The 23,546-nt window shown below is 44.3% G+C and overlaps 1 protein-coding gene across 7 annotated transcripts in view; it reads right to left on the reverse strand.

The window, feature by feature from the left end:
* lpp (LIM domain containing preferred translocation partner in lipoma) overlaps positions 1-23,546 on the reverse strand; it is a 143,791-nt gene that overhangs the window by 17,456 nt on the left and 102,789 nt on the right. For all 7 annotated transcript variants that reach the window (XM_063891009.1, XM_063891011.1, XM_063891010.1 and 4 more), the window contains one exon: positions 5,794-5,963. In XM_063891009.1, the coding sequence (XP_063747079.1) occupies positions 5,794-5,963 (170 nt within the window). The remainder of the gene's footprint in view (positions 1-5,793; positions 5,964-23,546) is intronic.

Here is a 23,546-nt window from a genome sequence, read left to right on the forward strand (position 1 = left end):
TGATTAATTGTTAGAGAAAACACACAGTCAGCGGTACTTGTCAATCTGCTGGAAAATGCTTCACATGAGAGCTTTCTTGGAAAACACTTAGTGGCACTAAAACTCAAAACTGCCGTCTCTCCGTGACACTGATGGACGGCTCGCACAGACACAAATACTTTAAATCTAATCACGTGTGCAAACATGGAATGGGGGAAGCTGTGGGACACCTCAGGCAAAGACACATCAGACAAGTAAAAAAAAAAGCCCAATGGCAACCCGATGTTGTCACATTAACACGATTACAGTACACTCCATGCAAAACGAGACATGAATCGAACGTCTGTACAGTTTATCAACCTGGTAGTGTATTCAAATAGGCAGTGATAAGTGTTCTTTGGAGGAAAGCCACGGCAGTGCCAGGGACAAAGGCCGATTACTGGCCTGATGTCTGTGTGTCGGTGCTGTGACTGAGGTTGGTGAGGCACAGAGATATCAGGTTGTAAAATCAGGAAGTAGCTGTGCAATGATAACAGATGTGGGAGAGTTCCTGCACATTACTAAAAGGAATTAACGATATCTAGACAAACAGTTTGAAAGAGGCAAATCACCCAGCGGAAGAGATGGATGTCGCTAACACAAATGTTGCTATTGTTCCACAGAACATGCAAAGTAGATAAGGGGGTTGCTGATCGCCTACTTTGATACACGGCAGAAACTTTATTGGATGGCAATCAGTTTGCCGTTCAAAATGTATTCCTACAATTCCTGGCAAAATAATTAATAGATATTTGCATACTATTACACCATTTTACACACAGGCACCAGCAAGATAGAGGGTGTTAGAAACATCTATTTCATACTTTCTGTACATATGGGATCAATACACACACTACAAAAACAAATTCATACACATGTTCCACTTTTTACAGTTAGTTTGATTTAACTAACATGCATCTTTAGTTTAGCTGTTAGAGCACCAGCATCTCAGAACGAAACACCTAGGTGACCCCCCGTGTGTTTGTGTTCTCAGCATAGGAGATGAATCAGAGTGTGTGGGCCCTGAACATCTCATACAATAAGATAACCATCATGATAAAGTTTCCTTTGAACAAAAACTAAGAAGGCAAGAACATGAGGCTAGCAAGAGTCTTGGTTATTTCTGGTATGTTTGATTACAATTTTAATTAATAAAATGTTTTAGGTAACATTATATATAACTTTACAATCATTTGTACAGTAATTACCTTTTTAACTACTCTGGCTAAAGGGTTTTATTGAATTTTTGGCACCATAGCTCTGTGGAAGAACATTTACACATGTATCTTTACATAAAGCATGGTTGTTTGCTGACATAACATTTTTAAAACATCATTTGAGAACTTCATCACTTTTATGAATCAAGTAAAGATAAGATAAGAATAGGGCAGGTTGAGAGCACAATCTGAATCTACAGTAAAATAAATACACATTCATTTTGAATTACTCAGAGAAATTCCTAGACTGACTGACTCGGAGGTTAACGTGAAGTTTTCACTTCCTCTCTGGGATTTAACATTTTCCTTCAGAGACTCAACTCTCACGTTCATTCTTTAATCGTACAGAGGCATATGACCCTGAGGATGGGAATAAAAGAAGAAGAAATTACTTTCATTAAGAAATTCAGATTTCCCCCATCCTTTTGATCTTGTGCCAAAAGAACATTTATGCTGATGAAATGCATAAATAAAGTTCCTAAATTATCCCGTGCCTCTTTAGCGCATGTATCAGAGTTGGAGAACTTCCAGACAAGACAACTACAATCACAGAGAGTGCCTCTGGAAAAGGATGATTTAAGAGATGTCCTGCCACTGCTTCAAATGTCATGTAGCTCAACTCCAGACTTCACTACACATCAATCCATTTCCTGCAGGCCATGTGCTGTGTCAGGAGAATCAAGGATAGGAGTGTGTTTTTAAATGTATTTCTTTAGGACCAATAATCATCATTCCATTTTCATTTCATAAAAAGCAAACACTGTATATACTGTATCAGTAATAATATATCAATTGCCCTGGTCATCAAGATGTATCTGCTATCAAAAACAATGCCCTCAGCTTTTCATTAGCTAGCATGCTAAAAAGGTTTAGATACAGGCTCATCATCCCGCTGTAAAGAGTCTTATCATCTGCAAAGTGGAACTATGTGTGGTCAAACTAATGCCTGACAACATGTCTAAGTGTGTTTATGTGCTGTAGAAAAACAGTGTTGTCTTACACAAGGCACAGCCATGAAGATACAAAACAAATACTCGAAAAGTCAGATCCTGAGTTTTGCACTGCTGTATGCTTGAGCGTTGTTAAACTGTAAGTGCAGAACCGCACCAAGATCAATGCGTGTCCACGCCCAGTGAGTCCAAAATTAAATAGGTTTGTATTTGGCTCATGCCACACCCTTTCACCAATCTACATCAACGTCAGATCATTAATAATCCTGCTGACAAACCATCAAACAAACCAACAAACCAAAACTGATCAATTGTGCTATGATCCAGAGATTTGTTTTATTTTCTGATTTAAAAACCTGTTGCCTACATTGCCCACTGTGCAATTTGGAAACTTGAAACTGCTGGCCTCAAGCAGAGATGAGGAGGGGTGGTTAAAAAAAAAGTTACTTCTTCCTGAGTCCACAGATCTTCTTCATTTTTCATAATTCCTTTTGTTTTAACAAATTGCTTTCGTTAATCTGAAACAAATAGCTCTTAATGAGAAGGAAAGCTGATTACATGACTATGTAAGCTATATTTCTTTTTCCAGAAATGACCCACGAACCTACCCTTAATATTGCTGGCAATAACAACCCTGGACAACGTCATATCCAGCAACTGGACTGAGGCTGTATCATAGACTAATGAAACTGAATGAGGCAAACACTTCTGCACTGAACTCTTTTCTGGTGGCTTTGCCAGATGATGCGTCTTTCCTGACAATATTGTGAAAGAGGAGATAAGACAGAACCTTGTTTAATGTCAAAGTAAGGTCTAACATGATTTTAAGTGGAAGTGCATTTAAACCATAACTGAGTGCTTATCAGCTGGAACTGCAGATAGTTATGGATCAGCTCACTGAAAGATGTGCCGGTGAAAACAATATAATCATCGTCTAATTCACCAAGGAACAGATGTGTGAAATTCCTCCATTGTAAAAAGACAACGATGACATCGCTGATATCATTATTGAGCGAGAGCATATTAATCATCTTGCAGGTTGTGTGCGGCTGGAAGAAAAAGTAGTGGGTAGCCAAGACAAATCTGAAGATGAGCTACTACTATGTCAAGCTAGCAGGAGTAGCAGGTGTCTATAACCTGCATTCATTGATTTTAGTCACCACACTGTAACATTAGCAGTTAGCATTAGCTGGAACAGTTTACATGTTAGCAATCAGTTGTCTATTTTGCAGGATCATGTTTTTTTTGCTAGAAACAGCAACTATGCTGGTAAGGGCTTTGTCTCTAACTTTATTAAATATTATAGGCTGAATGTAGCTGGTAGAAAATGAAATAATAATGTCTTCCTTCAGTGGAATGTGCAGCAGGACTGACTGTAGTTTGAGCTGAGGCAGAAATGGTACAGTGCTAATCTAATTTTCTTCGATAGGGCCGCTGCTAATTTGAATTTAATGTACCCAAAAGGAGATTTGCTAAAATGTTTAGGCATTCTGATTGGGCCTGGTGCTGTATGGACCGGAGGAGAAGGGATGGCAGCAGGGCCAGTCTCCACAGATTACAGTTGAATTATCTGACTAAAGAGAAAGTCCCTCAGCACTAGTCAGTAGCTTACTGGCTAGCACCTACCGGTACTGAGCCAATAATAATTATAGGTCTGCTAACATTTTGATATCAAACACCAGCACTGAACACTTTAACAGACTTACCTGGTTTCATGACCTTGAGCACATTCATGTAATTCCACAGTATTGGTCACTATAAGTTGAACAACTTCAAGACATCCCTTACAGAGAATGAAAAAGAGGAAATGAAGACGTGTGTGGTGAGAGTTTGGAGCCTTCCGGGCATCAATGATGAAATGTGGTTGTCTGAAGTAAAAATAAGTGAACATTCCAGCACAGAGCTACCAATGTGCCCGTTCTGATATCATAAAGTGCTTACTTGTAACATGAGACATACAGTGGGGCAAAAAAGTATTTAGTCAGCCACCAATTGTGCAAGTTCTCCCATTTAAAAAGATGAGAGAGGCCTGTAATTTTTATCATAGGTACACTTCAACTATGAGAGACAGAATGAGAAAAAACAATCCAGGAAATCACATTGTAGGATTTTTAATGAATTAATTGGTAAATTCCTCGGTAAAATAAGTATTTGGTCACCTACAAACAAGCAAGATTTCTGGCTCTCACAGACCTGTAACTTCTTCTTTAAGAGGCTCCTCTGTCCTCCACTCGTTACCTGTATTAATGGCACCTTTTTGAACTCGTTATCAGTAGAAAAGACACCTGTCCACAACCTCAAACAGTCATACTCCAAACTCCACTATGGCCAAGACCAAAGAGCTGTCAAAGGAGACCAGAGACAAAACTGTAGACCTGCACCAGGCTGGGAAAACTGAATCTGCAATAGGTAAGCAGCTTGGTGTGAAGAAATCAACTGTGGAAATGGAAGACATACAAGACCACTGCTAATCTCCCTCGATCTGGGGCTCCACGCAAGATCTCACCCCGTGGGGTCAAAATGATCACAAGAACGGTGAGCAAAAATCCCAGAACCACACGGGGGGACCTAGTGAATGACCTGCAGAGAGCTGGGACCCAAGTAACAGAGGCTACCATCAGTAACACACTACGCCGCCAGGGACTTAAATCCTGCAGTTCCAGACGTGTCCCCCTGCTTAAGCCAGTACATGTCCAGGCCCGTCTGAAGTTTGCTAGTGGGCATTTGGATGATCCAGAAGAGGATTGGGAGAATGTCATATGGTCAGATGAAACCAAAATAGAACTTTTTGGTAAAAACTCAACTCGTCGTGTTTGGAGGAGAAAGAATGCAGAGTTGCCTCCAAAGAACACCATACCTACTGTGAAGCATGGGGGTGGAAACATCATGCTTTGGGGCTGTTTTTCTGCAAAGGGACCAGGACGACTGATCCGTGTAAAGGAAAGAATGAATGGGGCCATGTATCGTGAGATTTTGAGTGAAAACCTCCTTCCATCAGCAAGGGCACTGAAGATGAAGCGTGGCTGGGTCTTTCAGCATGACGATGATCCCAAACACACCGCCAGGGCAACGAAGGAGTGGCTTCGTAAGAAGCATTTCAAGGTCCTGGAGTGGCCTAGCCAGTCTCCAGATCTCAACCCCATAGAAAATCTTTGGAGGGAGTTGAAAGTCCGTGTTGCCCAGCGACAGCCCCAAAACATCACTGCTTTAGAGGAGATCTGCATGGAGGAATGGGCCCAAATACCAGCAACAGTGTGGAAACCTTGTGAAGACTTACAGAAAACGTTTGACCTCTGTCATTGCCAACAAAGGGTATATAACAAAGTATTGAGATGAACTTTTGTTATTGACCAAATACTTATTTTCCACAATCATTTGAAAATAAATTCATTGAAAATCCTACAATGTGATTTCCTGGATTTTTTTTTCTCATTCTGTCTCTCATAGTTGAGGTATACCTATGATGAAAATTACAGGCCTCTCTCATCTTTTTAAATGGGAGAACTTGCACAATTGGTGGCTGACTAAATACTTTTTTGCCCCACTGTAAGTAAACAGAGTCAGCCCAAACTACAGTATGGGGTGAGGCAGAAAGAAAAGTGACTTACAATATAGCAAGGCTCACAATACGCCTTCTTCTCCACAGCGTAGAAAGGTTTGCCACGCAGCTTGCTGCTGCAGGTCATGCAGACGAAGCAGTCCACATGGAAGACCTGGTCCATGGCGGTGCAGCCGGTGCCTTCACCCACCACGTTGTCTCCACAGCTGGCGCAGCGCCCTGGGGAGATGAAGAGGAGGGGAGGCTGAGAACATGTTCAGTAGAAACCCACAGATATTTGAGGTCAGATAACATCCACCAGGAAACCAACACATCCCACTCACTGCAAACACATCCAGCTCCAAACACAGGATCACACCGTGGATACTGTTAGGAGCTGGAGAGTTTGACTGTTGACCAGACCCTGCCAGAAAACAGTGATCCTATAAAAGCTAGTGATGATACATGGCATCCTGCAGTGTTACAACATTTGAAACACACCAGGTCAGATATATTTTTCTCGTAAAAGTGTTATGTTTATTGAATCATTTCATGATACAGATAAGAGCGTAAGGCTGCCTGGAGCTATAATATGGCTTTAAAACATGCAGCGTCTTAATTGAGCCTGAATCAATTCTGTCAGACTGAAACCTGGGCCTGGACCAGGGCAGTAGTTTTTGGCCTAAGACGATCAAAAACTTTAGGCTACTATAGCGTAACACCGGTTCTCAGAGTAACATGATGTCTCACTATGGGATTGACTGGTGATCTTTGGAATCCAACCACTCTTAAAGTAGATTGTTCTACAACGCAGAGTCATTCAAACACCTCTTCTCGCTTCACCTCAAGAAGGGTTGTCTGCTGAGACATCCCACTCATGATACTCTGAGAGGCTGGTCCTCCCTCTTTATACTTCTCATTTAAACATTTATTTCAATGTCTCACTATAGGATATGGAGACTCCCGTATTGCCAGACTGGCTTATCTAAAAAAAAAAACACCAGTACTCAACAGGAAATGCCTCAACAGGATGTCACTGACTCGCGAGGGGGACGCCAGAGCCAGCTACAACACTGTCTTCAGTGACAGGTGTTTCATGTCAACTTTATCCAGTGTTTCAAATGGAGGTCCAGTGAGCCCTTCTAAAACCACTGCCAAGTCCCATGGGGGCACCAGTGACCTGGTAACAGGAAGGAGCCTGCAAGCCACCTTTATGAAACGGCAGACCAAGGGATGTTGGCTAGCCTTCTTTCCCTCAAAACCCACATGGCATGCAGCAATAGCAGCTGGGTAACCTTGAATTGTAGAGAAGGCTTTGTGTTTGTCAATCAAGCCCTGCAGGAATGACAACATCATACCCATAGGACATTGGAAAGAAAAGTGTCCCTTTTGGAGGCACCACAAACACTCTCCACTAGTCATAAAAAGACCTGGTGGAGGAAGCCCTTGCACCCTGAATAGTGTTTATCACATTCTGAGGAAGCTCTACTGTGCTCAAAGTAAATCACTCACGGGCCAGGCCCATAGTGCCAAGCGTTCCGGGTGTGGGTGAAATATTGCCACACCCGCCTGGGACAGCATGTCCCTACATAGTGGTAGCTGCAACGACTGCCCGCACAGCAGCTGATATATCTCCACAAGCCATTGCATTGCGGGCCAGTGCGGAGCAATCAGGATCAGTGTGTGGCGTTGCTTTCTCTTTCTGGACGGAGTCGGAGGTATTGGAGCCAGACGTGGCAATGCGCATCCTTGCCTAACAGCGCGTCTAGACACACTAACGCGAACAGAACCGCAGCGACAAGGCCGTAACGTATCCACAAATGACTCTGCCCAATCTGCATATAGTGGTGTGCCTCTGGACAGATCAAAGTCAAAGTCAAAGTCCACTTCATTGTCAAAGTTTCCACATGTGCTATACATACAGAAAATTGAAATGCAGTTTCTGGCAGTCCCACAGTGCAAATATAAACAAGAACATATAACATAAAAAGATAAGAGCGTAGAAAAAAGGAGGGGGTAAAAAGGGGTGTACAAAAAAAATAAACTAAGTAATACATATGTTAGACACAATCAACACAGTTTGACGGTAGTGCAAGTAGTGCTTTAGTGCAAAAAATACTTTGTGCAAAGTACATTTTCAGTAGCACGGAGAATAGAAAGTGACTGGTGCCGGGTGAGGGACGGGTGTGTGAGGGAGGGGGATTAATGTCCTGGTACATTTCCATTGAGGCTGTGGGGAAAGGTGGGTGGGACGGAGGGCGGAGAGGTCAGGGGAGATATGGGAGCGGGGTAGAGGGAGATGAGAGAGGGGGAGAGAGAGGGAGGGACGGAGAGAGGGGGAGCAAGAGGAGAGAGGGAGGGAGAGAGGTAGGGAGGAGAGAGAGACAGAGGATTGAAGGAGGGATGGAGGATAGAGAGAGAGAGGGAGAGAGTTCAGCATCCTGACCGCCTGGTGGAAGAAGCTGTTCCTCAGCCTGGTGGAGCTCGAGCGGAGGCTGCGGAACCTTTTCCCTGAAGGCAGGAGGCTGAAGAGGCTGTTCGAGGGGTGGGTGGGGTCCCCTGCAATGCCGAGTGCTTTGCAGGTGAGTCGGGTGCTGTAGATGTCCTGTAGTGTAGGGAGTGAGACCCCGATGACCCTCTGGGCAGAGTTCACGATGCACTGCAGGCTCTTGCGGTTGGAGGCGGTGCAGCTTCCAAACCACAGCGTGATGCTGCTGCTGAGGATGCTCTCAGCGGCGCCTCGGTAGAATGAGAGCATGACGGCGGGGGCGGCTCCTGCTCGCTTGAGCTTCCTGATGAAGTAGAGGCTTTGCTGGGCCTTCTTTGCCAGTGCAGTGGTGTTGTTGTTCCAGGTGAGGTCATCTGTGATGGTCACACCCAGGAATTTGGTGCTGCTCACCTGCTCCACAGCAGCACCACTGATGGTCAGAGGGAGGGGGGGTTGGGAGTGGGTTCTCCTGAAGTCAACAACACTCTCCTTTGTTTTCCCCACATTGAGGAAGAGATTGTTATTTTGGCACAACGGGCCAGCTGGTTCACTTCCTTCCTGTAGTTAGTCTCATCGTTGTGGCTGATGAGACCCACCACGGTGGTGTCGTCAGCAAACTTCACGATGTGGTTGGAGCTGTAGTTGGGTTTGCAGTCATGGGTCAGCAGGGTGAAGAGAAGGGGGCTGCTGGGGGATGATGGTGTTGAATGCTGAGCTGAAGTCTATGAATAGTGTTCTGAAGTAGGAGTTCTTAGTGTCCAGTTGTGTGAGGGCTGGGTGTAGAGCGGAGGTGATTGCATCCTCTGTGGACCGTTTAGCTCGGTAGGCAAACTGAAAAGGGTCCAGGGAGGGAGGAAGAGTGGATTTGATCTGCTTCATGACCAGTCTTTCGAAGCACTTCATGATGGTCGAGGTCAGTGCGACGGGGCGGTAGTCGTTGAAGCAGGCTGGAGATTACTTCTTCGGCACAGGAATGATGGTGGTTTCCTTGAAGCACGTGGGAACAACAGCCTGGCTCAGGGAGGTGTTAAAGATGTCTGTGTGGACATCCGTGAGCTCCTCTGCGCAGTCCCTCAGCACTCAACCAGGAATGTTGTCAGGTCCCGCAGCCTTGCGGGTATTAATCCTCAGCAGTGTGCTCTTCACACTGGCTGGGGACAGACACAGAGCCTGGTAGTCGGTGGGGGGGGGTTTTCTGCGCAGTTGTGTTGTTCTGTGCTTCGAAGCCTGCAAAGAAGCCGTTGAGGTTGTTGAGCAGGGAGGTGTGACTGTCACAGGTCTGCGGTGGTAGTTTGTAGTCCGTTATGGTCCTAATACCCTGCCACAGGCTCCGTGAGTCCCTGGTGTCTTTGAAATGTCCTGTGATTTTCCTGCTGTACAGACGTTTAGCTTTCCTGATGCCACGGCACAGGTCAGCCCTGGCTGCTCTCAGCCCAGCTGGGTCTCCAGCTCTGAAGGTGTCGCGGGCCTTGAGCAGCATGCGGACCTCCCGTTAGCCATGGCTTCTGGTTGGCTCGGATGGTGATGGCTCTGGTGGTGGTTACATCATCAATGCACTTGGTGATCCCTTAGCCTGTGACTGTCTCTGTGTATTCTTGTATGTTGATGTGATGGTTTAAGTTGCTGCCTGCTTGAACATGTCCCAGTCTGTCGTATCAAAGCAGTCTTGAAGTGCAGCAGTACTGTCCTCTGTCCACACCCGTACCTGTTTTGAAACCGGTTTGGCAACCTTTACCCTTGCTCTGTAGGCCGGTTTCAGCAGGACAGTGAGGTGGTCAGAGAGGCCAATGTGGGGGAGGGGGGACGCCTTGTATGCTCCCTTGATGATCGTGTAGAGTAGGTCTAATGCAGTGGTTCTTAACCTTGTTGGAGGTACTGAACCCCACCAGTTTCATATGCGCGCTCACTGAACCCTTCTTTATTAGAAAAATAAAATATGATTTTTTCAAATTCAAGATATAGGTATATGTTTTACTGGTGCAAAATGAACCGTGCATCAACATCACTGTGTTCAAAGAACAAAACCAGTAAAACATGATTTTCACACAAAAACCAAAACATAATAATGAATACTTACTGCAAATCAGTGTGTCTTCTGCTGTTGCCTTTGAGAGACCAGGTCAGAAATGCGCGGCTTCACCTTGGCAAGTGCCACTCTCATGTCATTTTCGCAACAAAGTCTCTTCCTTTTCTTCGTTTTTATGTCCAGCATCCTCGAAAAGGATTGCTCGCAAAGATATGTTGTAACAAACGGTATGAAAATCTCCAGGGCTTTCTTAGCAATAACAGGGTACGTTACCATTTGTTGACATCAAAACGTTGAGAGCGTTGTTGTTCTGAAGAGTTGCTGTTGAACCTGGCTCTGCTGAATTTCAATGGTTTCGTCGAGGTATTCATCATTGACATCTGCTGTCTCAACACCAAACGTGAACGGCTGTCTCACCCATGCTGGATATGACTGTCTTGTAGGGAAGTATCCGTCAAGAGACTTTGCAAGATCATCCAAGTGCGTGGCAATTGTTTGCTTCAGTTCCGCGGGTACAGAAATGTCTCCAATTCCAGACACATCTTCGATCTTACTTACACAGTAGTCCAGCAGGGGAAAGTTTGCGAAGTTATCGTTCTCTGTTCGTCGTTTCCATAACGGAAGCTTTTTTTGAAAAGCCTTCAGGTTCTCTTCCGCTTCGATGATGTTGGCTCCACCTCCCTGCATCTGCTGATTGAGACGATTGAGAGCTGCGAAGATATCAGCCATGTACGCTAAAATGAGAATGAACTCAGAATTTTTGAAGCAATCTGCATGACAATGTTGGTGCTCTTGCAAAAACGGCTAATTCCACACGCATGGCAAAAACACGATTCAGCACCTGTCCCCGGGATAACCACCGAACGTTAGAATGGTACAGAAGTACCTCGAATTCAGAGCCCATTTCTTTACAAAGCTCACTGAAGATGCGGAGCCTCAGAGCACTATTTCGCACATAGTTCACGCATTCCACTACAATTTGTAATACTTCTGCCAGTTTTGGAGGCAAGGTTTTTGTAGCCAACGCATGCCTGTGCAGAATACAATGCGTAACAATGATGTGTGGTTCATCGGCTTTCACTAGCGCACCACAACCACTTTCTTCCCAGCATTACTGGAGCTCCATCCGAACAAACTGCAGAAACCATATCCCACGAAATATTGTTGTCTCTGAATCTCCAACTACTTGAGCCAAGATGTCTTTGCTCATGTCCTCTATTCTGTCGCTGATGGTGTCATTTGAAAGAGGAATTTGGGATAACTTAACTTCAGCCGCTTTTCCCAGCATGATATTCGCCATCTTCAACACAGCTGGTTTTATGAGTGTGTCACCAATGGTGTGTGGTTTGCCCTGCTTTGCGATCAGTTAAGCAACTTCGTACGATGCTGTGAGGATCGGTTTGTTGATGGGTACAAATCCGAGAACAGGCAGAGTAGCCTTTTCATCGAATCTGGCTCTCTTCACCTTGAATTCAGCAAGTGTTGTGTTCTTGTATTCCCCATCTCCATGCTGCTTAAGGAAGTGTTCCCTTAGTTGTGCCGGTGCTAGACTAGAATTGCTCAACTTGGCATTGCAAATCATGCAGTTAGGACGCCGACTCCCATCACGTTCCATTATACATGTGAATCCATATTGTACATATTCGTCCGACCACTTTCTTTTTTTGCTCGACATAGTTAGTATGAAGGGATTAAAATATTAAGAAATAAATCACACGACGTACCATCATGACAGTCACAAGTCGTCTACTGAGCGCACAAAATTCCCTGCAGCACAGATAGGCCAAGCGATGTAGCGTGATCACCTGCAGCCAGTGATGGCCAAGCGGGGCGAGTCATCACGAATCCTATCAGTCGGGTGTGTGTCTTGACCTCTGCCGAACCCCTGAGACTGACTCACCGAACCCCTGGGGTTCGATCGAACCCAGGTTAAGAACCACTGGTCTAATGTGTGGTTTTCCCTGGTTGGAAAATCAACATGCTGGTATATTTTAGGCAGAACAGTTTTTAAGTTACCGTGGTTGAAGTCTCCAGCTGTGATGAGAAGGCCGTCTGGGTATGCCGTCTGTTGCTCACTGATGGTTTGTAAAGTTCACTGAGTGCCTCCTCTCTGTCCTTGTTGTTGGGGCTCGGAGGGATATAAACTGCCACCAGTAGAATGGCGGAAAACTCCCTCGGCAGGTAAAAAGGACGGCACCTTAGAACCATAAACTCCACCAGCGGGAAACAGTGTTGGTTAACAACAATAGCATCTCGACACCAAGCATCACTGATGTAAACACACACACCGCCGCTGCGGGTCTTCCCCCCGCTAACTATGTTTCTGTCTGCTCGGTAGCATGTTAGCTTGTCTAGTTGAATAGCGGAGTCTGGGATGTTGTTGTGGAGCCATGTTTCCGTCAACACGTAAGCACAGCAGTCCCGTACCTCACGTCGGGTTGTTCTAAGTAACCATATGTAGTCCATCTTGTTGTCCAGTGAACGGACATTTGCCATGAGTAGTGTTGGAATTGCCGGCTTGTGTGGGCTAGCAGCTAGACTCGCCCGGATACCTCCACGCTTCCCCCTTTTCTGTTTCCTCTCACACTGCTTGCGGCGTCTCCTTTCCGGGTTGGGGTCGGCACAATAGGGGGAGCAGAGTACTCCCAGGCTGCTGAGTTCCACGGAGAGTTTGGCTTCCAAATTGAAGAAAGTTGTACTTTTTCCAAGAAGAAACTCACGGCTGTATTGTTGTACTTGACGAACACAGCGACAAACTCGAGAAACTACACGAAAACGACAAAAACACTGTTTTTTCGGGACTGCTCGCGACTGCTCGCACCGCCATCCAGCAACCAAAGATCTGCTCCGAGGTTTACCACCCCCAGGACGTGCCCTGCTCTGAGAAAGGAGACCACTGCAGCTCCATAATATCAGTTTGCGTGCCAACGTGTGTAACAGACGAGAATGCAAACCCCCTTAGAGCTCCAGATAGTTTATATGTGACCACTGGAGATCTCTGCTCCCTTTAAAAAAAAAAAAAATGTTTAATCGAATTTTTTGGGCAACCAGTGCCTTTAATATAGTGCAGTTCAGAAACAGGGAGACAGGCGGCAAAAGGACTCGGAATCGAACCTGGGTCCACCGCATGGGGATCAAGCCCCAGTATATGGTCGCCTGCTCTACCCACTGAGCTATACGACGGCCCTCCCTCGTATATTCTGCCCCAGCCCGATGGACTTGCATCTGAGGTGACCACTTTTTGTGATAAGAACAGGAAAGGTCATAGGTCATTGGACTGAAAACGCTCCGCTTTTGACAGCAGTGTGGCGATCCTACGAACGGTAAGTGGGCAGTGTCCGCACAAACCGGCGGCGTCGATAGCCTGCCAGGCATGTTCCAGCCCAAGGCAGCATGAGCAGACCTTGTGTGTATCCGTGCTCGATATTGTATTCCCGCAGACGCAGAGTCGAACCCTGGAGCCGAGCCCCAGAGCCTCCGTGTCCTCTGGTGTGAGGGAGTGAGACATCGAAACGAATGGTTTGAATGAGAGCCCATATTTCCACCGCAAAAAAAAAAATTTAGGCATTCAATCTCCAACATGAGTCTTCTACTACCAAATGTTTAGTTTGACCCAAACTTCCTATCGTGATTCCAGCGTGGATGTGTCCCATGAATTGCAGGGAAAGACAAAGACAGCGATCCATAAGCTTCATGTATTCAGAACAAAAATGCTGATCACAAGTTCTGGAAAGGAAATGTTTAACATGTTTGCCCAATAAATGGGAAAAGGGCTAATTGATTTTCAACATGTTTATTGATTACCTTTCTGCTGATTAGTCTGAGTTTTTGTTCCTGTTACCTCCTTACATCCACTACTGTGTTCCAAACACTTGGAGCTATCACTTTAAATGCTTCACATCCTGATGTCAGGGCATAATCTTAATTTCTATTTCAAAGGCTGGATAAGGAAGGATTAAATACTATAATTATGCCACATTAAAGAAACCATACACATCACCAAAGTGTGACATGGGCGACATCTATTTAAAAAAAAGAGTCAGGCTTTAAATGATAAAAAGAGGAAACTTTAAACTTTTGTCAAAGGGCCACGAGTGAACTGATACTGTTGCGCCAGAAAGAGCCTGATTGCATATTGCGGGACATGGCATTTGGATATCTTTAATTGAGTTGGAGATATCTTTAATTGAGTTTAAGATGTCCTCGACTCAATGCAAGTTATCTTCAACCAAATTAATAACACTGACAATTTAATTACTGGTATCTTACAATAACAGGGTTTAAAAAGATATCTGAGAATGTTTTATTTTTTACACATCTGAGGACAGATGCAATCTCTCAGAGGAAACATGATACAGTATATTTAATTAATTCAAGTTGAGTTGTATGGATCTTTTTTTGTTCCTTTTTTGCTTCATCTAAAGGCTGATTTGGGCGATGATTGACACTGTATGTTCTGAACAGAGCGGTTCAAGCGTGTTACAGACAGAGGCGAGACACTAACCGGGGAGATAGAGTATCTGATGCTCGCATTTTCACAGTTCCACTCGCTGTTCTCATATCGAAAAATTCAAACGGAGTGTAAAGCGGAATCTTTCTAAGGTATCAGCACAACTTTTGGAAGTCATATGTTGTTGAGATCAAATATCTGCTTGACAGCGAGGCCTGCTTAATGGTATTCTAATCTCAGATAACTCATTATCTCTTTGTCAGCCTCAGTGAAAAAGTTGTTTAACGAATGACTGGATGCACAACTTTTCCCCAGCAACAGATCCTTACTAAAATGCTGATATTTGTACCTCTATTATAAGGCGACTCACCGTTTATTGACTGGGGACACATTAAGAAACAGAGCTGACAGATCGCTGCTGAAGACATTTAGCTGCTTACGTTTTAACTTCTTATCACAGCAGCATTTTGTTCGTTAATTTAGCAACTGCTGTCATCCAGACAGAAAGCTGCTATTGGTTTCATCTGCTCCCACAGCTCTATCCACACCTCAATTATGGCTGCGTTACCTACTGTACAGGGAGGCAGATTAAACAAACTAGTGAAGGCACGTCTCCAGGGGACATGTGGGTGTCAGTGGAATCACAAGCAGGGTAATCACTTCAGGGAGCCAGAGGGGGAGAGAAAGGGAGAGAGCGAGCGAGAGAGCGAGCGCCGAGCCTGTTAGTGGCTTCAGATCACAGGCCATCTTCAGTGAGTGGATGAGAATGCCAAACATGTCCCACAGGGCTCCCACTTTAAATAGCGAGAAGGAAACCTCTCGGAAATCCTTTTCCTTTTGGCAGTCTGTGATCGGAGGGCCCTCAGGAGCTATTTGTGAGCGACTGTGTGTACACAGTCTTTGCCCAACACACACACACACACACACACACACACACACACACACACACACACACACACACACACACACACACACACACACACACACACACACACACACACACACACACACACACACACACACACACACACACACACACACACACACACACACACACACACACACACACACACACACACACACACAAAAACCTCTTTGCAGCAGACATGCCACACATGTAGACGGGTATATACAAACACAGACACATGTAGCATATAGTGTATGCAGACATGTCATGCCAGGCTGCGTGCACCAGCAACCCACACTAAATCCACAGGGAACAAAGAGCCGGGCCTCACACTGCACGCCTCAATATCATCCAAAGTTTAAAGGATTCAATTGTATAAATTGTATAAATAAACATGACCCTTCCATTAATATGGAGTATTTCTGTGATCCCTTTATTCATCTTTTAGACTACAAATCATACATTACATTTAATATAACTCAATTGATAGATTCAGACAGCATTCAGTCCAAAATAATAATATTCATTATAATATTATATAGTATAATTATAATAGACCGGCGGTGGCTTCAAGACCCTGAACAGACTTTGATGGAAAGTGGACTGCTACGTTGACTGCTACTACCAGTTCACCTCCTGGGCCCTGCTGGCATATTGAGTTTTGAAAATTGTTCATTTCAAATTCCATGAGCCAATCGACATCCTTCTTGTTTTGACTGACCAGTGATGTTAAATTCACACTGATACTCTAGAAACGTAGAGAAGAGGCTCATTGTTTTATTTGCAAGGGGAGAACTTCTGAATGTTTGAAATGTTTGCTTTGATAATTACTTAAATAGTTAAATGATTAACCAAATTGTTGTCATGGTAGTACATTTTTTACATTAACTTCACATTTTAAGACTTAAGTTTTCCCAATTGAGCTAAACAATTCAATATTGTGTTTCATGAACTTTACGGCAGAACATTCAGCTCCAAAGCATTCTCTGGCTGGAGCGTCTTTCATTCTGAGGTGAGAAAATTATTCAACAAAGTCTCAAAATGTAAAGCTTTGTAGGGTGTCTGGAACTTCTTTCCTCTGACACTCTTACAGTATAACAGACAGAGTGTTTTACAATGCTTCACATCAATTATTTCACACATCTGTGTCGGAAGTGAGCATTTTCAATTTTGGAGACACTACTTCAATTGACTTCTTGAATAATACAGGACAGCAATTGAAGCAACATCGTATTTACCCCCTTGGAGATGATCGCAAATACTTTCGAACTATTTCAGCTGGGCATAAAGGAATCATGAAAGGCCTCGCCGCTCCCCAGCGTCCCTTTGCGCGGGGAATGAAACCAGAGTCTTAATATCAAAACTTCAAATAGTTCCTGTAGAACCAATGCAATGGTGACGGGGCGGGAGGGGGAGTTCATTTACACTTTACTCACTTTCTTTCCTTTCATTCCTCAAGCCTCAGAAGTGTCTCTCCTCTGTTACATCGAAAGTCAAAAGAAGGACTGAAAAGAAAAATCTTTTCTTCTTTTTTTTTTAAAGAAGCACATTCCCTGTGAGCTATAGAGGCTGAGAATGGTTAGACAATTTAATTGGATAAAAGGAAAAGATTAAAGGGGCCCTGACTCTGTTCCATAAATAATTGATTTCTAATGTATTTGTAGTGGCAGTGAGACGCTGTTGTTTGGGAATGGGGGATGTTGAGTGGCAGAACGCTTCAGATTTCCCTCAGTCTTCTCCTTCTTTGTTTTTTCACGCCGTGATATTGAAGCAGCATGAAAGGCAGAGAGGGAGCACACTTGCAGCTCAATTTGATCTTACATCGTCAGAAATCAAAGATTGTGCATGTAAAGAAGATCGCAAGGAACTTTTTTGTGGGAGACCAAAACTTTTCACACTATGTTACTAAGGAATACAATTCTGCTGGTGCAACCCTTGCAAACCCCAAAGGCAAAGCCAGCCACTGCAGATCGTATCCAAAACTAATAAAAGAACCACAAAATCCATTTTGGGACTTCCACTAAAGTTTTGTTCTTGCATTAAAAGTATCTGATAGATATGGTGGTAAGAACACATTCAACTACTGCGTGCTGTGGTCCAATAGCATGGGTAAGACAGCGGTGGCATTAAAAACAACTACTACAGATGCGGCTACAACTAATTATCTTGCTCTACTTCACATTTTTATTAGGTGTAATTAAGTTTCCACCTGCTAATGCAGCTTTAATTTATTGTGACATGTTAAAAAGATGGGCCAAACAAAGGCATAAAGTTGTGATAAATTCTTCACGCTTAATTAAAGACATAAACAATAGGTCAGCGCGTGGTTTACAGCAGAAAATAAACTCAGTGGAACACGTTTGGAGTGTAACTGCCAGCTACTGAAGTGCCACAGGCTGGATTTGTGTGCTGTTTCATCTCTTTCCCCTCTAGGTTAATCTACTTTGTTGCTTCAGATTGCCGCCCGCGCCGCCTGACAATGCAGTGGCCTTCAGTCGCCTTGGTATGACAAGAGAAAAAGCTGTCATCGCTGCATTTCAATATCGGAAAATGCCTCGTTCCTAACCCCTGCCTTTAATCTCATTCCCAATGTCAGCAAACAGCAATCTGCAGAACTGCTGCGGCCACGGTGCAGGAGGAGGAGAGGCGAGCCGCTGCCACTAAGCATTACTGCTCTTCCTGTCAGGGCCCAGGGCCGCGCAGCGAGGGGGGCCGGGTGTAGGTTACATGTTTTGGAAGCAGGTTGGCAGGAGCGACATGGAGGGGTGCCAGGAAGCAAGTGGGGCTGACGCATGGGGTGAGAGAGAGGGAGAGAGAGAGGAACAGGTGAGTGTGTGTGCTGCACAGTATGTGGGCAGGCTGCGAGTTCAAAGACGTCTGTTTGTTTGTACGCTATTTATCCGTGCGCACTCGTGTGTGCTGGAAACTGTGCCTGCGTTTGCGTGCATGAGCATGCGGACGTCTACTGATTCCTGAGGTCAAACGCTCACTCACAAATGAAATCTAGCAACGTGAGTGCCCGGGAGCCTCAGCTGGGCTCGCACGGCAGCTGATCTTGCAAGCCTCAGTGGAGCTGTCTCAACGAGGCAGGATAGCAAGCGCCGAGCCTGGCGGGGGAGGAAGGGGTGAGGAGGATGAGGGAAAGGGAGGGGGGTCGGTCACCTCAAGTGAACTGCTGCCAAAAGCAGACTTCTGTCGCGAGGAGAGAAGCCTCATGCTGGCACTGTGCATCAGCTGAGAAACTAGAAAGCAACACAGAGAGGTCAGCGGCAGCGCTGGCATCGGATAATGAGAGGACACAAATGGCAGAGAGGACCCATAAACTATGCTGCAAAAACATGTTTTATGGAACTGCCACCGCTGCCCAAAACAGAAATGGATATGATGAAGTACTGAAAACAAAATGGATACAATTACAAGATGATGACATTCCAAAAAACTGCTAAGATTGAATTCATAAAAGAACAGGATTCTAAACCGTAGAAACAGCGGGAGAATTTCTTCATTTTGATACATTTGTAAATTTACCATCAACATTATTTACATTAGAAAGAGGGGTCTTGGAAGTCAGATCCGCAGCCTCACACTGACACACATACTGCGTTCCTCTTGTAAAGGCAGCTACGATGGATCATCCCGGGCTATTGTGTTGTATAATCTGGTCTTTTGCAGTGGTACATTATAATCCACTGTAGGAGGTATAGTGATGCATAGGATTTAGACGAGTTGCCATGTCACCAGACCGCCTCACATGACGCCCCCTGCCCCTGGGTGGTCGCTGACCTCCTTCCAGCAGCATTATGCTCCTCTGTCTCATAGCGGAGGCTTCAACATACACAGAGCAGTGAGCAACAAAAACCAACTCTTACAGCCAAACTAAAGGGTGTTTGAGGAGAAAAAAGGAGGCAAGTTAAAACTAATAGCTAAGGAAAAGGACAACTGTTTCATCCTTTTCTTTATTTTGCACATGTACATGTAATTTATTCTTGCTCTTTGTATTTATAAAGGTATAATGTGTTACATTCCACATTAAAAATGTCTAAAAACGGCCAAAGCTATTATATCTATGTGGTTGAGTTGTGTACTAACATTATCCTAAATGTTGTCTCACACAGAGAAATCGGTTATTTTAATGCGTTTAAATTGGTTGCCTTTGTGCATGTGTCAGCAGTGTGGTCGTCTGACAGATCCAGTTTTAAGATGCATTTATATGTGGATTTTAGAGCAATGGATGCCACCAAACTCAATCTAATGTTATTGTTTTAAGTATATCTGAAATTGCAATGTTTCGTTATTACCATGTAACGTCATGTTTATCTTGGTGTGTTACTGCAGCAACTTTGGCTTCACACTAAAGTACTGAGATGAGTGTAAGAGTGTGTGTGTGTGTGTGTGTGTGTGTGTGTGTGTGTGTGTGTGTGTGTGTGTGTGTGTGTGTACACAGCAGCCAGATCCAGTCACAGTGTTTTAATACAGCAGTCAGTCAAATGAAAAGGCAACCATGATGTGACCTCCTGCAGCATGAGCTGTTGTGTTTGGTAGAAATCCGTCCTGCCGGTTGAAGCTTAAATGTGAAGCAGCTGTAGCAGGAAGTGAGGCTGATCAATGAGAAAGAATGAGTAGAATCAACAGTAACAATGGTCAGCCAACACGTACGACAAACACATACCTTTAGGCATGATGGGTAATTAGAATCCTCGGTGGGCGTGGTGGTCGCGCCACAAACTACATTAAACCACAGAGGTGCTTAAAGGATGTAAATATATGGACTGGATTTAGCTGAAAAAACAGATAAAATCAAATACTGGGTGTGAATAATACAACTTTTACGCCCCCCCCCGCCCCATTTCTACAATTTAATGTAAAGTAGTTAAATCTGCATTTCCTGTACGGAGAGGTCTATACATCTAGATGTGGCATCATATTGGCCCTGCATACAGAGCCTTTGTTTTCTTCGTGTAAACACGCAGAATGAAGCCGACTTTAAAGGAACACCTTCACACTGATGGAAACAAAGCTGTTTTTGGGGAGATGGTTGGCCAAAGGCATTCAGAGACTGTGGAGGTGGAGTGTGTGTGTGTGTGTGTGTGTGTGTGTGTGTGTGTGTGGGGGGGGGGGGGGGGGGGGGGGGGGCAGTCTTTTAATACCAGTAGAAAGGTTTTACTCTGACACACATCCCACTTGTTATGACATGTAGAGGCACATCTAAAAGCAAACTCCTGAGAGGTTGCTGAGGGCAACCTTAGTAATATGCTAATGAACTCCACCAGAGTATCTTAGACAATACACAAAGCTGTCTAAATTGGAAGCCTATTAATACATTAAGTTATGATGCTCAGTTGTGTTGTAAGGAAACATAAGCAGCTCCACAACAAGCACTATGTGAACCTAAACTTTCTCTGACCCAATTACCTCGGCTGAATGGAGCACTCCGGCCTGTGCTGCTGCTGGAGCTGCGCTGCCATTTGTATCTCTTCCAAGATTCCTCATGAACATTTCATGTGAGGTGTCTTATAAATTATGAGGATTCCTCCAGCTGACATTATGAGGGAAAATGGCAAAGCCTGCCTTTTCTTCTTTGGCTCTTATCATAAAACAAAGGCTAGCTCAAACAGCAGGAAAGGCTTTCCGACAGCTCTGGGTCCTGCGCGCAGTACAGTATGCCCTGATGATCTCCTTTCCAATGACTAGCTCTCTACCATCTGAAACATTACAAAAACATTTATGCCAATGCTCACCGTAAAATCCCATCAATATTTATCAGATATTAAAATTTCACATCTCTCTTAATTCTATACAGTTGAACACTGAGTCTGGGATGCATGAAGCAACTCTTAACTTGTCATTTTGTTTTAAAGGAGGAAATAAAAACAGATTCTCTGCGGCAGTGTGAACTACACTGCATAAGTATCATCATAGCTAATTGTAAATAATGCAAAGCATCTCATCCTTTCAATTATTCAGCTTTATGTCCTGATTTTGGTTGACAGGAATGTAGCGATGACAAAATGTTGTAAGTTCCTCCAATGCACAAACGCCAAGGCATGTGTACTGCAAGCTGAGTAGCTGTGTCTTATTAGATTTCCACAAACACAGAACACCTACGCACAACCTAAGTGGATTAAATATGACGGATGATGACATTTGGAGAAAAGGCTCTTTCAGATTACTCAAATCTAATCTGGAACTCTAAATCAGGACTAATCAGTTGCTTTTCAAAGAAGCTTCAATCATAGGAGGAATTTTTGGCTCGCTAACTGGGTTTCTTGCAAGGCAAGCCGTTCTTTCAAAGCGCATCATTTTCAGGTTTTTACAGTTTGAGGTGTGAAAACGGCTGCTTTTTAGGCCCCTGTTTGACCACGAAACAGACTTGGATTCCGTGACTGGTGTAATTTTTCACTGAAGTTGATAATGTTGCGTAACCCAACTGAAAAGTTTCCTTGTGATATGATAACGTTAATTCAATTCAATTAACCCCCACTGGACCAATGGAAGCTCACTATAGTGGATTCAAATTAGAAGCTCATCAAAGAAATTAGTGGCACCAATAAAACTTTTGCTATAGGAAGACAATGATCCAATCCAGAGATCGCAGCCCCACTTTGATTAATCTTGTTAATTACTAGCCTTAGGGTTTCAACTGCTAGCCCTCTTCCCCTTGTACCCCGCACAAAAAAAGTGTTGTGTGCTATTAGATTCTTTGTAATTACAAAAGGCTTGTGCTCTGGGACTGATTATTCCTCAGCCCTGGATATACAGTTAAGAAAACGCCGGACTAAAGTTAATTTTAACGTTACCGTTGCGCTATATGTACATTTTTCTCAGCGGGGGAGGACAGGGGCTCTGAGGAGTTGCAGAGCACCATGCCTGTGCTTGAACTCGCTCTTAATGAGTCCCTGCAGTCACCTCAGTCATAGGCCCATCCCCTTCCTCTCTGTCAGTGAATTCAGCTGTCGCCTTGTTTAACCACAAGATGACCCCCCCCCCTCCCAAACCAGTAACATCCAGCCGCTGTCAGCTAGGGACGCACACGCTATCCCTAACTTGTTCTGGCTACCTCAGCTCACATATGACCCATTTCTCAACTCCCTTGTCCTTGCTTCACTTGCCTTGAGCCACTCAGCCTTATAGCTGCACAGTGGCAGCTGCATGGTATGGCAGTGCACAGTTCAAGCCGGGACGGCGCGCATATGCACTCACCTAAAAATGAGGCCAACCACGCTTTGAGGGGCCATTCCTCTGTAAAATGACTACACTTTGCTTAAGCCAGCAGATCCATTTGACCTATGTTTAATGTGGACCAATTAAGGTCTTTACATCAGCGGAACCAACGTGGAGCCGAATATCCCTTAATACCAGTTAAATACATGTCCCTGTGGCTATAATACACCTACACATGCTCTCATGGTGCGCTGTGTGATTATGTGCTGATATAAAGCCTGCTGCAGAGTCCTATTGAATGCATTGAGTGAGGTATCTAATGGGCATGGGAATTAATTCCAGGGCCAAGGGGATTAAAGGCTAGAGCAGAGCAGAGGGATGGCACTCGCTGGCAGCAGAGGGTACAGAGGGCGGAAAAACACAAATGAAATATACACGGAGCGAATCCTTTTGCTTTTGAATCATATTTTGCGCAATAGTATTGAAATTGGTATTTTGTTTAATCCCAGTTTTATATAGTTTTAAATTAGGGTAAATTCAATCAAGAGCTACAGAGAAGGAAAACTGTAAAAAAAAAAACTCTGGACAATCAAACAAGATACAGAGTTTTATCAAATCAGGATGTTTCATCTGTCCAAAGCTTTTATCGCTCTTTCTCATTAAACCCCGAGCAGGAGTCGGGGCTCATCCTTTGATCCCGCAGATACAGTTATGAGACTCTACCTTGAGGACTGCTTCCCAGACTGCTTGATATGCTGCGGTGTCTGCACTTGGAAATCAACAGATACGAG

Source organism: Eleginops maclovinus, chromosome 9 (genome assembly GCF_036324505.1).
Source record: "Eleginops maclovinus isolate JMC-PN-2008 ecotype Puerto Natales chromosome 9, JC_Emac_rtc_rv5, whole genome shotgun sequence".
NCBI classification, from domain to species: Eukaryota; Metazoa; Chordata; class Actinopteri; order Perciformes; family Eleginopidae; genus Eleginops; species Eleginops maclovinus.